Source organism: Idiotropiscis lumnitzeri, chromosome 18 (genome assembly GCF_059441095.1).
Source record: "Idiotropiscis lumnitzeri isolate Australia: NSW breed Sydney's pygmy pipehorse chromosome 18, RoL_Ilum_1.0, whole genome shotgun sequence".
NCBI classification, from domain to species: domain Eukaryota; kingdom Metazoa; phylum Chordata; class Actinopteri; order Syngnathiformes; family Syngnathidae; genus Idiotropiscis; species Idiotropiscis lumnitzeri.
In genome coordinates this window covers 2685233-2701471 of record NC_142408.1, presented here as the reverse complement: position 1 = coordinate 2701471, position 16239 = coordinate 2685233, and the positions used below count along the sequence as shown (strand labels likewise).

Genomic DNA, 16239 nt, shown 5'->3' with positions numbered 1-16239 from the left:
AAATTGAAGCCCTTGAACTCACGGAGATTTTTTCTAAAATTATTTTATTACCCGATACAATCCGACTTTATTTATATAGCGCATTTCACTTGGGGTGGAAATTGAGTTTTTTTTTTCTTTTGTTGTTTTGTTCTATAGCACTGCGCTGGAAAACGGTTTTATAAAAAAATGTAAAATTGTAATTACATTGTAATTACTTCATATGTGAATTGAAGGCCAAGACCTTCACGATGGAGGAATATATGGATAACGTGCCGAGTCGTGGAAGCTTGAAAGGATATTGAATCTTCATTTTTTTTATGATCTGCAAGTAATTGCGCGTCGTCAGGAACGTACCTGGCATTTCCCAGTGCGGACATCGTAGAGGGCCACCGAACCTTGACGAGCTCCGACAGCAATGCGATGACTGCGGTCGCAGTAACCCACCATGTAGAACCTGAAGCGTTTCCAAATAAACTTCAAGACCCCAAATATGACACTGAAACAAATGCGTTGGAGTTTGTTCACTCCCGGCCGTCTAACTTACTTGCAAATGGCAGGAAAACACTCTTGCAGCCCTTTTTTCTTAACCAGAGATCCTTCAATACAGTACATGATGATATCCATCACCTGATGAGAAGATGGGGTGGAAGGGCTTCGTTATTGACGAGCTGGGTGCCTAAGTAAGCTATCACATTGGCGACGGCAACCAGGAAGTGTGAAAACTGCCCAATATGATTACCTCGACAAGCAAGTCGACAACATCTCCAGGCATCTTCTCAATCAGGATGTCGATCACTCTCAATATTTCAGTCTTGGCTCGCGCCAGAGTGGTGGTGTGGACGTTCTGCTGCGACTGAGAGTTGGCCTGGGCTGCGTTGTATCGATGGACCTGCGGAAATAAGAAAATGATCACGTCGATATAAAACGTTAGTCAAAGAAATTTCATTTGGTCTCACCTCTCTTGCGATGGTGGTGATGAAGGCCGGCGGCCGGGCAGTCGCAATAAGAGAGAGGGCGTGACGAGCCGAGCGAGCCGAATCTGCGGGTGGGTTGAGCGGCAAACCCATCGTAATGCTACAGATGGAGAGAGAAGAAGAGGAGTTTTGATTGAAATTGTAAGACTGGCACAGATATTTTTTTTTCATCTTCATTGAGATGCAATGCCTTGTTTACAAATGAGCGAGCCAGGGAGGGCTTGAAAGAGTGCAAAAGAGAGCGAGGTGGTGACTTGCGCGATTCATCTCCCCTGATTACAGATCACAGCCCCAGATTAACGCGGGTAATATATTAGCAATAAATCAGCAATGCTGAAATGTTTCATTTCATTTATAGTGTCGGCTGTAATTGGAAACGGTCAACATGTTGATATAAGGCAGGAGTGCGGCGAGCTCATTGTACAGAAAACCAATGAGGTTAATGACCAACATTAAGTACATGGAATGAAATCATCGCAATTATCATTATCGTTGGGTCCCTCACACACACGCATACACACACACGTGGACACTACAGTGTAAAATCCAGTCGTTGCCCTGACGTGCTAACATGAGTTCACTTTCCTAGGTTATCAAAAATATGCCTTTATGACGGGTATTTATGAAGCAACAATCACTTGCATGCTTAAAAATGAAAAGTACTTTGCGTCTTGAGTGGAGATTACTTAGTTTAGAGTTAAAATCAGCAACCATACTCATTCACGCCGGATCTATTTCCCAACCGGGTCAGTAGGGGGCGATAATGCTCATTGTAAAGGTGAGCAACCGTCGTTAAACTGGACGAAGAGCTCGTAAGTTCAACTAAAATGAATTCATTTTCTTGACTTGTTTTTTTTAAGTGCAAACGGTTTTTTGCAGGCTTTTTTTAAGGAACGGAAATTAACTGGATTTTGCAGCGGAGATGTCGATGGCATCACACAACAGCACCGAAGGCACAAGAACACGATTCGAATTTTGCCATCATGATCATCCAAATTTTTCATTCATTATTTTCAGATTCATTTAGTACGGCTATACGAGAATATTTATAAAACATGCCAATGAAAACCAGAACAACCCGTTGACATGATTACTCGAAGGAGTAAAGTGAAGGGTGAAGCAATGATGTTCATACTTGGCACGGACAATTCTTCGCTCGAATGTATCGGAATTATATTAAAGTACCATTTTACTCGAGTTCAAAGGAAGAACCAGCTTGCTTTGTGCTTTAATCGTCAATACAACACTGAGATTATCCACTCAATAATGAGCCCCCCCCCAAATACAAACACACACACACACACACACACACACGCGCACACGCACACACAGTGATAAAAGGAAGATATTGATTGTTATGTGTGAGAAAGGAGCTAATAACATCAGTCACATTGTGTGAGTCACTGCAAGCAGAAATCAACACCACATGGATTTGACTTTCGGAGGAAATCTGACGAAAATTAGAGGGTGCAACTTTTTAGTGTGGCAAACAAACACGATGACAAAATCAACTGTACTGATGTTGAAATATTTGGCGGGAAAAACAAGTCAATTAACCCCAAATGAGACGAGACGTGTAAATGTTGAATTTGACAAGTATTGGAGGTTTTTATTTGAATCTATTTTAAGGTCAGTTGATGCGATTCAAAATCGACAAAGCATCAAGATTAGCCTACAAACCTGACATGGAGTGATGACCGGCAAGGTTGTAAAGCACATGAATTCAAAAACATGAATGGAACCAGATTTTTTTTTTTGCAGATAATAAAATTTCCAATATACTTTAAAAAAATTTTTTTTTAAGAATTTCCTTCCGTTTCAAGTTCGTTTCCCTCTCTTGCTCTCTTTTTTTTTTTAATTTTTTTTTTTTTTTTTTAAAGAAATGAATGAAGTGGCCTGGCATTGAAAATGTACAAAATGCCCCTTCCACCACGGGGGTTTTTCCCATTTTGCACGAATTGCAAAAAGGATTATCACTTTCACTCACACACTCACACAAGGCGCTCTGTAAGGAGTGTATTGATGGCTAGTCGTGTGCAACACGGACAAAGAGCCTCGCTGCAATTCAGCTGCATGGAAATACAAGCCTCTGTGCGCACACACACACACACACACACACACACCTCCTTTCAGCCTGTTACACATTCAACTTCTCATGTGCTGCCTTCTTCTTTCCCTACTTAAACTACGGGAATTGTGTGAGTAATCAAAGCAGTGCCATCATATCCTGCCTCTCAAAAAAAAAAACTGAATTGTGTTTATTCCTTCCTCCTTTACGGACACGTAAACACACAGCCAACAGAGAACAGACATATCCGTACTCATGAAATGAGACGAGCCCGTCTCGGGTTTCAGCTTTAACAAAATCACTTCATGCAGACTACAGCGATTTCGGACACACTCAGTTATCTCATGTATGATCCACCAGACAAGCTCAGTGAAATGCATTCTCTCTCCGAATGGAAATGTAAATTTTTTTTTTTTTTTTATCGCTTAGCCTCTCCAGCAATAAACAACCATTCCCACTCACATTCACACCGCACGACAATTTGGAGTCTTCAATTAGCCTTCGAGGCATATTTGTAGAATGGAGAAGGAAGCCAGAGTGACTTAACAAAACCTGCCAGCTTGAGCTTGTATGACTGACATCCTAGCTACTAATCATCTCTCGGCGCCACAAAAATTCCGGATTATATGGAACAGACGGGGGGCAACAATGACCGATGGATGCTGGCTTGAGAAAAAAAATATTTCCTTGAACATAAAGGCATGTGCATCATTTTAGGAAGTGGTCATTTAACGAAGACGGACGAACACAGAAAATGGCTGACATGTCAGCGCAATGCAGACGATGCAACATCACGGTAATGTCCTGAGATCCGATTAAAGTCTAGATGCCATTTTTTAGCGTCGGCTCAAGTGATGCGTTACGTTTGTGTGGAGCTTTTAACTATATGTTTTGTTGCTGCATGAGAAAGCGAACTCATTCAATCCATAAGACATACATATACGTTTTCAAAAAATGCAGTTCCTGCCTCCCAAAGACGTATTTATACGTCTTAGCATTTTGTTTTGTTTTGGCGTCCTTGCTCCGTGTTTTTATAGGATTATTCTGTTGGCCTCGCAAAATCAGTCAAAATCCAGAAAAACGCTGGAATTGAGGGCTTTCCGATAGTGAACATTTCCGGGATTAAATGAGTTCATTAATTTTCCCTAAAGTTGATCAAGGGAAATTTCTGCAATTTTCATCCGCATGTGACAAAAAAAATAAAAAATAAAATAAAATAAAAAGTAGATTTAAATGTTTGGGCACAAGGACTCACTTGGCCAGCTGTTTCTCAGCATCGGCACAGAGCTCCAGCAGTCCCATGAGCACCGCGGACACGTCCATGTACGGCTCCCACACGGTGAAGCCTCGGCCGATCAGATCGATGGCGGTGCGACGGATCGTGCTGTGCGGTGGCAGCTTTGGGCTGGGGGGCTGGAGCAGCAGGAAGGTCAGTGCCTTACCTGAGACAGTCAAACATTTACAATTAATATTTCATTCATGAATACAATTTGTTGGCATTTTATGATTTATATTAGTATCATTTCTAAACAAACAAACAAAGGTGTGTAACAGCGATTATCATGAAGGCTTCCCTTAATCAGGCCATCGGAGAGCCTCGGTGGCGAGATGTGACGTCACAAAAGGCCACAATATGTACATTACAACCGTCATGAATTCTGCAATAATAATAATAACATTTTTATAATTGAAGAAGGATAAATTGATTACGATTAAATGGAGGTGCGCCCCACACAGGTTGAAGCAAGTGAGTGAGATGGAGGTCATTTCATAGCTGACCTGACATTTGAGCCAGCCTCTGTGGGGACCCGCTGACCATTAAGACTCCAAAAAATATCCTCCAGCCCGCAATAACGTCCCCCTCCCCCCCAAACACACATCAGCCACCCCCACTTGGCTATCTCCCAGGTGACTAGATCTTGCCCAGTGGAACCCAGAGCCTCAGCAAATATGACAGAGAGAGAGGCACCGGAACCTGGTAAATGTGAACAGAAAACATTTGAACATGTGTATCTTCAACCGAGCTTCTTTATTTGAGCCATTCCCATTCATTAACATTTAATTTGTAGTTAGTGGGCGCTAATAACTTCTTGGTTATTTGCGACTTGTTGACAACTGGTGAGATAAAGACCAGCCTAATCTTGCAATACCTAATTGAAAAAATATGAAACAATAAAAGCAAAACTGAAACACTCTTTCCACAACAAGCGATTTTGTTGAATGGCCATGTAGTCGGCGTGTAAAATATGCAAACATTCATTTGCTAACTTAATTGTTCTCCTGCTTCTGACAGCAAATCAATGTGAGCTCCAGAGAGCGATTAGTTTCACATAAACTGATAACCAGTGTATAAACTGGATGGGTGACTGTGTAGGAGGCCTTTAGGGGAGGAGTGTGATGTGGGGGGGGGGGGGGGGCGCGGGGGGGTCATAGGGTAAAAGTCAAATTCCTGATGAGAATATGTATGCAGATGTTTTTCTCATAGTGAAACAAACAAACAAACAAAAAAAAGATTCATTCCACGACAAACACAGGTCAGAGGTCATTGATGAAAGTTTTGATTGTGATGAAGTTTAAGCTGACTTTCACTTTGCAGCATTTTTTCCCTGTTGTTTAAAGACAAATAAAATTAGACGTGAGACTCAATTACAGCTCTTCTCCGAACAGTGAAGAAAAAGTGAGAGTGGTCTCCACTGAGGTCCATTTCTCTCGGCGGACATCTTTATTTAAAGGAAGGCTCCACATTCAAATGACTCAATATCTATTGACAAAGCATCAGTCGGCCATAATGGGCTGTTCGTTAGAGTAGTAAACATGTCACATTAACACCGAGTGGGTAATTAGAGCAGGAGTTTGGTAGGAGGAAACAGACAAAGCCAAAGGGAGGAAAGAAGGAGTGAAAGAGTCTAAGAGAGTGTGAAATAGCAACAGATTGCTACATTTCAATTTACAGGGCTGAATTAACGGCCTACACAACAAGGCTTCTACTTTCTTTCCTCCAACTTCCATCCTGTTTTCATCCGTTACTTGAGTGAAGGTAAATCAATGTAAAGGACTTAGTGGATAAAGGCTCGATCGGAATGACTGCAAAGAGTGAAGGTCTTGGCCTACAATTCACATATGAAGTAGTTACAATGTAATTACAATGTAATTACAATTTTACATTTTTCATAAAACCGTTTTCGAGCGCAGTGCTATAGAACAAAACAACAAAAGAAAGAAAAACCTCAATTTCCACTCAGCTCTCATGAATGTTTCAAAATGCCACCATTCATGATGAATGAACCCCTGTGGGGACTTGCAGTATTTTGACATTTACGGCGGAGATAATTGTCCAGAGAAAGAACGCGATGGACAGTTTGTCTCTTTTATCCCGTCCAACCATTCCTTTGTCATCATCTGTCCGTCATTCCTTCCAGCCTAGGCTCAATTTCCCCCTCCATCCTCTACATTTCTTCTCTCACCATATGAAAACATAAATCCATACACTGCCGTGTAGACTACTGTACCCACCTTCTCTCGGGGTAGACAGCTCCCATTTATCACACACACACACACACACACACAAACACACCCAGCAGTGTAGACCAACACCACCAATCCATCTTTCAATTTCATGACAGAGACAAGGTGACGTACGAGATGGGGTGGACGGAGAGAGAAAAACAATAGACCGAATGAGAATAGGCTGAAAGACAGACCGATCGAATGAGGCTAAAACTACTGAGGAGACCTGAATAAAAATAGAGAAAACAAATTTACGTGAAATATCTTACATATGTAGCGGCAGCCTTGGATAGATTTCCCGTAACACCCTCGATATGCGGCGCGAGGTATGCGTCTGTGCAATGTATAATTTCAAACAGTTTTTTTTAAATTTCATAGAATTCATATATTTTCATTTCATGTTGTGTTGCCTGCGGAATTGCAGCTGTAAAATGTATTCGCTATTGTGGGCTGATTTGTATTAACCAAAACAATGGAAGTCGCAGAGTCACACGGTTAATCGACCGCGCCATATTACGGAAGGACGAGATTTTTTCGAGGGTTTATGTACCGCAAGTGCTGAAGCTCCGCAGGTGAGTTAACTACCCACTGTGTTAAAATCACCACGGATTACAGCCTATCAGTGAGGAGACAGGCACCGTTTCTGGGTGGATGCCCCCAGAGACAACCAATCAGAGCTCAGGCGAAGCAGGATGGAAGAGCGCCTCTGCTTAGTGCAGGTTTGATGCCCGCTGAGGCTCAAGTGCCGTCGGCGCCATGTGGCACAGGCTCAGATCAATCAGTGTGTGTGTGTGTGTGTGTGTTTAGCGCCAAGCTCTTTAAAGAGTCAAGGTTGGCAGATTAAAATCAATCTCAACTCTCCCTCCTTCAACTTTAATCCAAGTGTGTTTTCTTTTCGCCATCAGGACTACATCTGTGACCAAATTGTGATTGTGTTGTTCGAAGTTTGACCCGCATCACGGCATAGATTGCGGTTGAATTTCAGCATAGTTCACGTTTTCTCCGCTGCAAGTACCAACTTAACTCATTCCCTACCAGCAAAGACATAAAAAATGGATCTTTGACGTCTTTAGCCGTCAATGGTAGCAGGTGAGTTCACATAAATTTGTTCAAATTGCGGCTAAACTTGTGATTGTTGTATCCAAGGGCTAAATAAGAACGGTAACTTTCAAAGAGCTTATCCTCACACTAATCATTTTTATGGTCTGCGTTACTTACATGTGTGTCTTGCCAGGGAGTAGTTTGAGGAACCGCCACTGGTTGGCCCAAAGCCTTCAGGCGCCTGCCCGCCGGCCCGAGTACGTGCTGCACCTTTTGGAGGTTCAATCTCAGCCCCAAACTCGGCCCCGATGACACCCAGCAACACGATGGCGGTGGCCTGTTTGCGACGCTCCTCATACGAATTGGAGATCTTCTTGGCATTTGGGGGCAGGTTGGACAGGCAGCCTTGTACACAGAGACAAAGACAATTTAGCAAGCGTTTCGAGGCAAACGTCTGACTTTTGGAAATTGAGCAGACTTAATATTAGATGTTAGGTGCATTGATTTACAATTTAAGATATATTTGGCTTCAAATAAAAAATTTTATAATCACAATTCTTTTCTTGGAGACTACAGACAAATTGTATAGAAATGACTAAAAACTGTGTGAAATATTACAAACAATAAGATACAGTCGGGTTATTCATGGTCATTACCATATTGAGCAACTAACGTTTTTATTTTTTTAATTTGACAAATGCTTTAAATCTCTTGCAACTTTTGGATACCAAACACTCATTTCCATAATGAAACCAAGCCAAAAAGCAAAAATGGTGACAACATTTTATGAGGCGGACTTTGTGGCAGCTATTGTTACAATTCTCTAATCCTTCTTGCTACGAAATGTGTTAAAAAAAAAAATAATAATAAAAAGGCACACAGTACATCTATTGTCGGGGAATTTCTTTCCAGCCAACAAATGCAAGCACACGCCTTATTGTTCAACTGAAAGCCTTTTGTTACACAGTCATTTTGAGAGCTCTGTCTGCTTTTTTTTTTTTTTTTTTGGACACACCTTTGCCAATTCTGTCTATTGAGTATTTGTGTGTGCCCCCACTGTGTTGACAAACGGCGAAAAAGAACCTTGTGTGTATGTGCGTACAGTTTCTAACAGAACGGGCGCAGCGGGGAACTGCAACAGCAGCGGCCTCATGAAAATTGTGTGTGTGGCAAAATCACAGGAGGAGATGAGAGCTCCTTACACACATAGTTAAAAAGCTCACAAGCCCAATAAAAGCAGCATATACATCGTGCGTGTGCGAGAGAGAGAGAGCGAGTCAGAGCAAAAGCACGAGAGAGGGCGATAAATAGTGAATGCAATTGTCTCTTGCCACCAACACGTCAGGTTTTTATTTCTGATATTCTCTGTCTTTGGCTGAGTGAACAAATCACTGCAACTCATTTAGATTGCAGGGAACAAAGCGCACGCTAACCACACCCACCCACACTCCACCCTCCGTCCTCCCTCGCACACGAGCAGCAGGAGGTTGGAAGAGGAACATACAAAGAAGAGAGGTAGCCACTGTGAGGTCTTGCTGTTGACCTTCCGGGATTTGTTCATGCCACATGATTCTGGAAACTGTTAATCAAAACTCGTGGATCATAATCATGTTGAGAATTTTTAAAGGCTTTTTTTTTAGCTGATAAAACAATGAATTTCATTTTCAGAGTTGAGCAGAAAGCAACCTCCTGAAATTCATGGGAAAAAAAAAATCAGTAAAATAAATAAAAGCATTTCAAATTGCAGATGACTACGACGCTAAAGGCAAAATGAACTCCGAGGATCATGAGAAAAACCTCGCAGTGCAGGCCTAAAGCAACAATTACTTCTGATTGGTCACAGGGAAGTTTATCGCGTCCAGATATCCCAAGCCAGCAAAGGCAAGCATATCATTGGTGATTATTTGATTCACATTTCAGTTTCAACTAAAAACTCACGTCAAAATGAATCCATTAAATTCAAGAAATTTGGATCTGATCAAACCTTAACTCCACATCAGGGCTGCCAAGATGAGTCGACTAATCACGACGACGTGTGAATATTCAAACAATAAACATTTCAAAGGCGCGAAAATGCCCATTGAAAATATGTCATCCAGTGGTTCAAAAAAAAAAAAAAACATGGCTGAGTCATTTGTCCACTGTTTGTTAGTTACTCAATTTTTCAGACCCTCAAAACCCCCTTCCCCCATATTTTCATACTATATCCTGGTGTTTTTTATAATGAGATTGCTAAAAGGCCAGCTGTCATTTGGAAAAGGGCCCAGCGGCTGGCTCTGATAAATGGATTACAGATGGCATCCATTCCCTGGGCCAGACTGGGCCAGTAGATAACAGAATTAGAGATAGACTTCCAACCAGAATCCCCAAAAAGTTCGGAAATTCAGATTGTATATATATATATATATATATACCTTCAAAGAGATTCAACATTTTTTGATGGTTCCAAACTTTACAGTTGGGCCAGTGCTAGCGCAAAAAAATAAATAAAATTAAAAAAACAAAACAAAACAAAAAGAAAAAACACTTTTTGATAATGTAAACGCTTTTCCTTTTAAGACTCTCAGATGCTCTGAACTTTCTGAAATGAGATGTCTGCGGACGGTTGTTGGGTGAATCTCATCCTACCTGCGGTCTCTCCGCCCGTGTGGAAGGAATGATTGATTTTTGAAGGCCATCGATCTCCTTCCTTCACGACTGAAAGATCTATTGTAATGACATTGTATCTAAATTCTATTTGTTGGTCAACCTGCGCCCAAACATAACCCAATATAGTAAAGCGGGGCACGAAGAAGCTAAATCGTCACTGGATTGGAATGTGGGGGAGGAAAAAAAGAAGGTACCTGGCTAAATAACATTATCCTGAAGAGAAAGAAAATTATCTAATGCAACAATATTTTTTTTTAAGGTCAGATGAACAGAGAATATGAGGGAGACAGGGCAAGTAAAGGATTAATAGACGGATGGACTCATGAAAAATATGCATTTTATGTTTTCTTTACCGTAACGATGGTAGAAAATAACAATTTATGGCCATATGACGATAATATCATCCTTGTTGAGGAACCCCGAGTGGGAACTCATGCTAACAAGCTTACCGAACCTCACTTCAAAAGTGGTAACCCTATCAACCTCCAATCCTACGCCAAGGCTCTGCACCCATTGGTAATCAATAGGAGGCTGGTAAAATTTGACCACATGGGACTCAGGGAAGGGGATCAATATCAGCAGGAAACTGATGTGAGAACGAAAGCAGGTAGAAGGAGAACGCAAAGAGCAGACAGAGTAGACGACGGAAAGGTACAATCACGGAAAAAAAAAAATTCCTGTGCTTGCTCTATGGAATAAATTGTTGGTCAAGGATACACTGTGTCCTTCGAGTGAATGTCAGGAGACAGTAAAGCTTGGGAAATAATTGAAAACACAATTAAGATGATAAAGAAAAAAAAAAAGGCCACAGGAAAAACAATGTGAAAGCCCAAAGTGGTTATTGCCCTTCGAACCTGCCTAAGTCAGTCGAAAGGTTAAACGCATTTTATTGTCTTAGGACTGACAGACAAGAATCTGTACTCGGAAGAAACCCCCACGTATGACGGGAAGAGGTGACTTTCGATCGCGACGCAGCGCCACGGGAAACATAGAGATGCCCCCAAATTAGAAAACATTTTTGGTCCGATGGCGGTAATCAAAAACAAGGACAAGTCCGCCAGTAACACCACAAATATGGCAAACATTGCCGACTTGTTGCCAACTTGCCAAAATAAAATAAAATCTACTAAATAATGAACAACCACAATTTTTTAATTTCTAGACCAGGGGTGGGCAAACTTTTTGATTGGCGGGCCACAATGGGTTCTGCAACAGGAGCAGATGGATGGAGTGTTTTGGTCACCTCGCCTCATGGGAGAAAAAAAAATACATTTAATTTGAAAAGAAAGTGAACAAGAGCATTACAACAATATATATGTCTTTGAAAAACCAGAGTATTTAGAAAATAAAACCTGAACAAGGTTTTTTCATTTAATTTTTCTCAAATTCAGCGGGACGGATTAAAACACTCGGGGCGACTTCACTTCAGTTTGCAGCTTATTCCATTCGTGTGCAGCATAACAGCTAAAAATGCAGCTTCGCCATGTTTACTTTGAACTCAGGGCTCCACCACCTGACCTGAGTCTGGGGACTTCAGATCCTGACTGAGTTTACATTCAATCTGCATTTATTTCATGTATTCAAGAACCAAACCATTCAGTGATTTATAGACCAGTAGCAGCATTTTAAAATCTATTCCACAGCTAATTGAGAGCCAGTCTCAAGCCTTTAGGACTGGAGTAATATATTTGCATTTCTGTAAATCCGAAGGCTCTTACGAAATGAAAAATTGACAAGTTGAAAAAATTGAAAACCTTCATAACTATTATTATTATTATTAATTATTATTATTATTTATTCATCAATTATTAATTTATACAGCACCTTTCCAGGCACCAAGGCCACTTAATTATGATACCACTTTGTTCCACTAGAGGCAATAATGAGTCACCAGAATAGCCTGTGCCTAATTGAAATGTTGCGTATCCTTGGGATCAACAATCCTAAATACATTTTTTAAAACTAAAATATGACAAATGTGTCACAGTGTGTAAAAACTGCGCAAAGCCAATCGTCAGAAACAAATCGAGAGGGTTTAGCGTCACCACTCAAAACATTCATCCCTGCGCAGATTCAATCTGTGTCCAAGAGAAATGTGAGCTGACCCAAACAACCTCCAGGCTCTGATATTAGATTAGCAGGGGAGGCTAGCGTTTCGGCTAACTGAATCACAACTGGGCTAATGACACCGAGAGGTGAGGGTCAGCCTGACCTTTCACCTCTGACCTCTATTTGTGCTGCCGCAAACCTTTCTCCGGGGGGGGGTGAAAGATGGAAACGGGAAAACAAAAAGAGGAGATAAGAATTCCATTTTTTTTTTCCTTTTCAGTTCTGTTCCGCTTTTGGAGTAATGAAGACTAACTAGAATTATCTACACTGGAAGGCTCTGTCTAGAAAATGTTGATCAAAATATATATTCTGAATCCCTGAAAGAAGAGGAACGTGAAGGAGTGTTCATATTTTTACCGTGTTCTCGTGTGTCAGAGCTGGAGTGATGAGGTGTTGAACAGAGACAGAGACATGATACGCTCTCAGTTTACGGAGGAAACGTTCTCTTTCGTGTGGGGCAACTGCGCTGATCTCATGATTTAAATGGGGTTGAAAAATTGCGTCCAAGTGTACAATGAAATTGTAACGCTGTTTGATGCCTCACTCTCTCTCCCCTTCGACAGTCGCCGGGATGCGTGACCATTTCTCCAACTAGATCCAATTTCTATTATGCACATACATTTTTAATGTATGCTGATGGTAGCCATCACAAGTTACTACTAAAAAGCACTTAAGGTGCAATGTGAGAGCTTGCAGCGATGCCACTGATGCTCATGACGTCACGTGAAATTATTTAGGACAACGAAAGCAGACAGGTGAGTCCACGTATGCGTTTGTTTTATTTATTTATTTTTCTAGTTCCTGTTTTTAATCTTTTGCATCTGTGCCTTTCGCTGCATTCAAGCATTGCCACATAATGTTGAATTCAGAAGGAAAACAAATATTACGACGGGCATTAAGTTTATTACGAGTGAAGACAAAAGTGAAGTTTTCTTCAATTTTCCTCAATAGAAGAAAACTTTAAAGAAACAATTTGAAAGATTTAATGCTGCACAGAAAATGAAAAATACTGCTGTCAGTACAGGGGGAAAAAAAATAAGAATGACCAGTGTAAAATGACAAATTGTTCGCTGTGTATGTAATATTGATTGGTCTGCGAGAAGGATGGGGAGAAAAGTAGGAAGGAAGGAAGCTGCGAGCGTAAAGGTGTCAAATCATTTTTTTCTTTTCTAAATAAGTTAATAAGGTTGGATGTATGAGGTTATTAGTGTCGCAAAAAATATTTACACGTCATAAGACAACTGAAAATTTATGCAACGCTACAAATGTGCATGTTTCTAAATTTAAAGTGAATAATCAGCAATTGATTGTTTATGCAACAGTGGGTAAGATAGGATGAAACCGTTACATTTTCTCACACAATGTGTGATGTCACTGCCATTGACGGATATAGAAGTCCAAAAATGTTAAAGTTGCATCGTTAGAAGTACCTGCAGTTATGTCATCATCAGTCACGTCCATTTCCTCCTCAGGAGCCTTGACCTCAATTGGTGGAGCTTCAGGAGGGGGAGGGGCTGGAGTTGAGGGTTCAGCCGATGTGCCAGCTATAAGATAGAAGCACACTTAGTTAAAATGCACGGCTCTGAATTATCAAAGTTTGTGTTGCCGGTAGCATTCTCATCACAAGAGATTTCACATTGATTCTTATTGTCCTGGTTAAGAAGCTAATAAAGGTTTATTGGACCCCCTCGTAATCAAGAGAATTAATAGAAGCACACACACACACTAGTACAAACATACATGCTACACTTAGTGCCTTCATTAAAACTCTTATCGCTCCATCGCCAATTAACGGTGCCTTTCATTAGCTGGGCTAATGAATGATTCTTCCCTAATGAATGGAGCGACAAAAGGTAATTGAAGTGATGCCGGGCTAATCTCGGGTTAAACAGATTCATTAATGAAATCCACACAGACACTCCCAACACAGCATGCAAGAAAACAATCGTCATTCCTACATGTTAATTTGAGCAAAATGAGACCAACACGACAGATAAGTAGAAAGAATTTGAAAAATAATACAAGACAATTGTGTTATCTCACCCAACAGAAAAACAACGCAATCAACTTGAGCTTAAGTAGACCGTGCCTTTAACATATCATCTGCACGTGATCACGTTATATTCGAGAAAAAAAAAACTAAATAATTACGCCGTTCTTTTAATTACAGTGATTCGTCCGAGTTAAGACTCGTTCATGTTCCAATTAACGCACAAACACAAAGTGCTGGCGATTCTCCATTATGACTTTGGAAAGCTTTAAGATTCCAAACACGAACACAGACCGACAGAAAGTTGATACACAGCCCGTTGGTGCAAACGTTTAAGTGATAAAGATGTAATTGGATTTAATTCAAACACAACTGTTGCAGTGTAACGGATATGAAGGCAGAACAGTCGCTGGATTTAATTACCGATCGGTGGACCGATCTTTACCGGCATGAAACACACGGTACTTGGCATGCACAACAGATAAATAAAGAAAAATAATGTGAAACTCAATCTTTCCATGTTTGGGAATCTGAGTCAGCACAGTGGAACAATTAGTATTGACAAAGAAAGGTTTTTTTATTTTATTTATTTTTTTTATTATTTGTCGCAAGTTTTAAATGCAATCTAGGGACATTCCAGTACATCCTCTTAGTATGCACTCAGTTATAAAAAAAGAAAATATCAAATAGTGGTTGTTGGCTTTCCCCAAATTATCTAAGAAAGAAATAGAATATGTTTGTGTCTTCTACCACTGACACTTTTAATTCCATCACTTCTTTATTTATTTAATAATTTTTTTTTATTCATTCATTTATTATAATTTTGGGGCTGGACCAAGATAAAATGATCACATAATTGTGAAATAGAAGGAAAATGATGGCTTCTTAATTTATGTTTAGATCAATGTCTCAGCATTTTTTTTTTGCCTAATATAACACAAGAACAGTTGGAGATGGTCTCCTTAGGTAAGCAATTTTCTGATGATTTAAAAAAAAAAAAAAGTCACTTATTGGAGGTCTACCAAAAGATATTTAGCTGGTGCTGTATCTTGAGCAAGATCATTTCATCCATCTGACATACAGAACCACTTGCCACTGGGACTTCCACACCATTACTTTTCACATCGTTACAAAACGCATCCAACCAGGCCTATGATCTATAAGTCAGCTGCTGGAGAATGAAAGAGTTGAAACACGCTGCGGGAGGAAGAAGGGGGGGGGTGATATTTGGTAGAATGGAGGATTGAAGGTGGGAGGGGGTTAGGATGGATGGGAGGGGAGCGGGAGAAGAAGGTATTGGAGCTTGCTCCAAGGTCAAGCTTGTCATGTCAGCCATGACACATAGCTCCCAGCATGCCTTGTTAACCTCCTGGACCTTTTCCTCCTACTTCGTTGTGTCTATTGCTCTCTCTTCCTCTATTCAAAACACATACTTCCTTTTCTGTAAAATTACAGCGGGGCTGATTCCACTTCATTGTGGAAAGAGTTATCTTATTGATAAGATTTTTCACCAAGAAACCTTTCCAACTTATGAACACGCGCAAGACAAAAGGATGACCACCACGAAGAGCAGCAGGTGAACAAAATTGCGGAAAACAGATGTTTGGGGGTTACGGTGATTACTATTCAGTGATCAAAGGAACAGCTGGCACACAGAGTTGTGAGCGGCAAATTGCACGTGTGCATGAGCGTGTAGGTGTGAAGAATGGTGGTGATGTTGCTTAATGAAGTGAGTGGGATTATTGGCGGTTATTTGAGGTTAACACTTCTCGCCCTGCTCCACCTCTCCTGGGCTTCTATTCGGTATTCTCTCCTCCGCCAGCAGTCCACCTTAACTCATTCACTGCCATTGTCGGGCAGAGAAGCCAAAAAGTGGATTCATTTTTCTTGGGCTGGTGATTAATATTAAACTTGAAACA

General features: G+C 40.8%; 2 protein-coding genes across 5 annotated transcripts in view; both read right to left on the bottom strand.

The window, feature by feature from the left end:
• The window catches only part of txnl1 (thioredoxin-like 1), a 139526-nt gene that overhangs the window by 102260 nt on the left and 21027 nt on the right, over positions 1 to 16239 (bottom strand). The gene's annotated exons all lie outside the window — the stretch shown is intronic.
• wdr7 (WD repeat domain 7) overlaps positions 1 to 16239 on the bottom strand; it is a 37327-nt gene that overhangs the window by 3941 nt on the left and 17147 nt on the right. For all 4 annotated transcript variants that reach the window (XM_088281413.1, XM_088281416.1, XM_088281415.1 and 1 more), the window contains 7 exons: positions 13761 to 13874; positions 7750 to 7977; positions 4280 to 4466; positions 939 to 1056; positions 722 to 871; positions 527 to 609; positions 337 to 436 (listed from right to left, as the gene is read on the bottom strand). In XM_088281413.1, coding sequence (XP_088137539.1) covers positions 337 to 436; positions 527 to 609; positions 722 to 871; positions 939 to 1056; positions 4280 to 4466; positions 7750 to 7977; positions 13761 to 13874 — 980 coding nt within the window. The remainder of the gene's footprint in view (positions 1 to 336; positions 437 to 526; positions 610 to 721; positions 872 to 938; positions 1057 to 4279; positions 4467 to 7749; positions 7978 to 13760; positions 13875 to 16239) is intronic.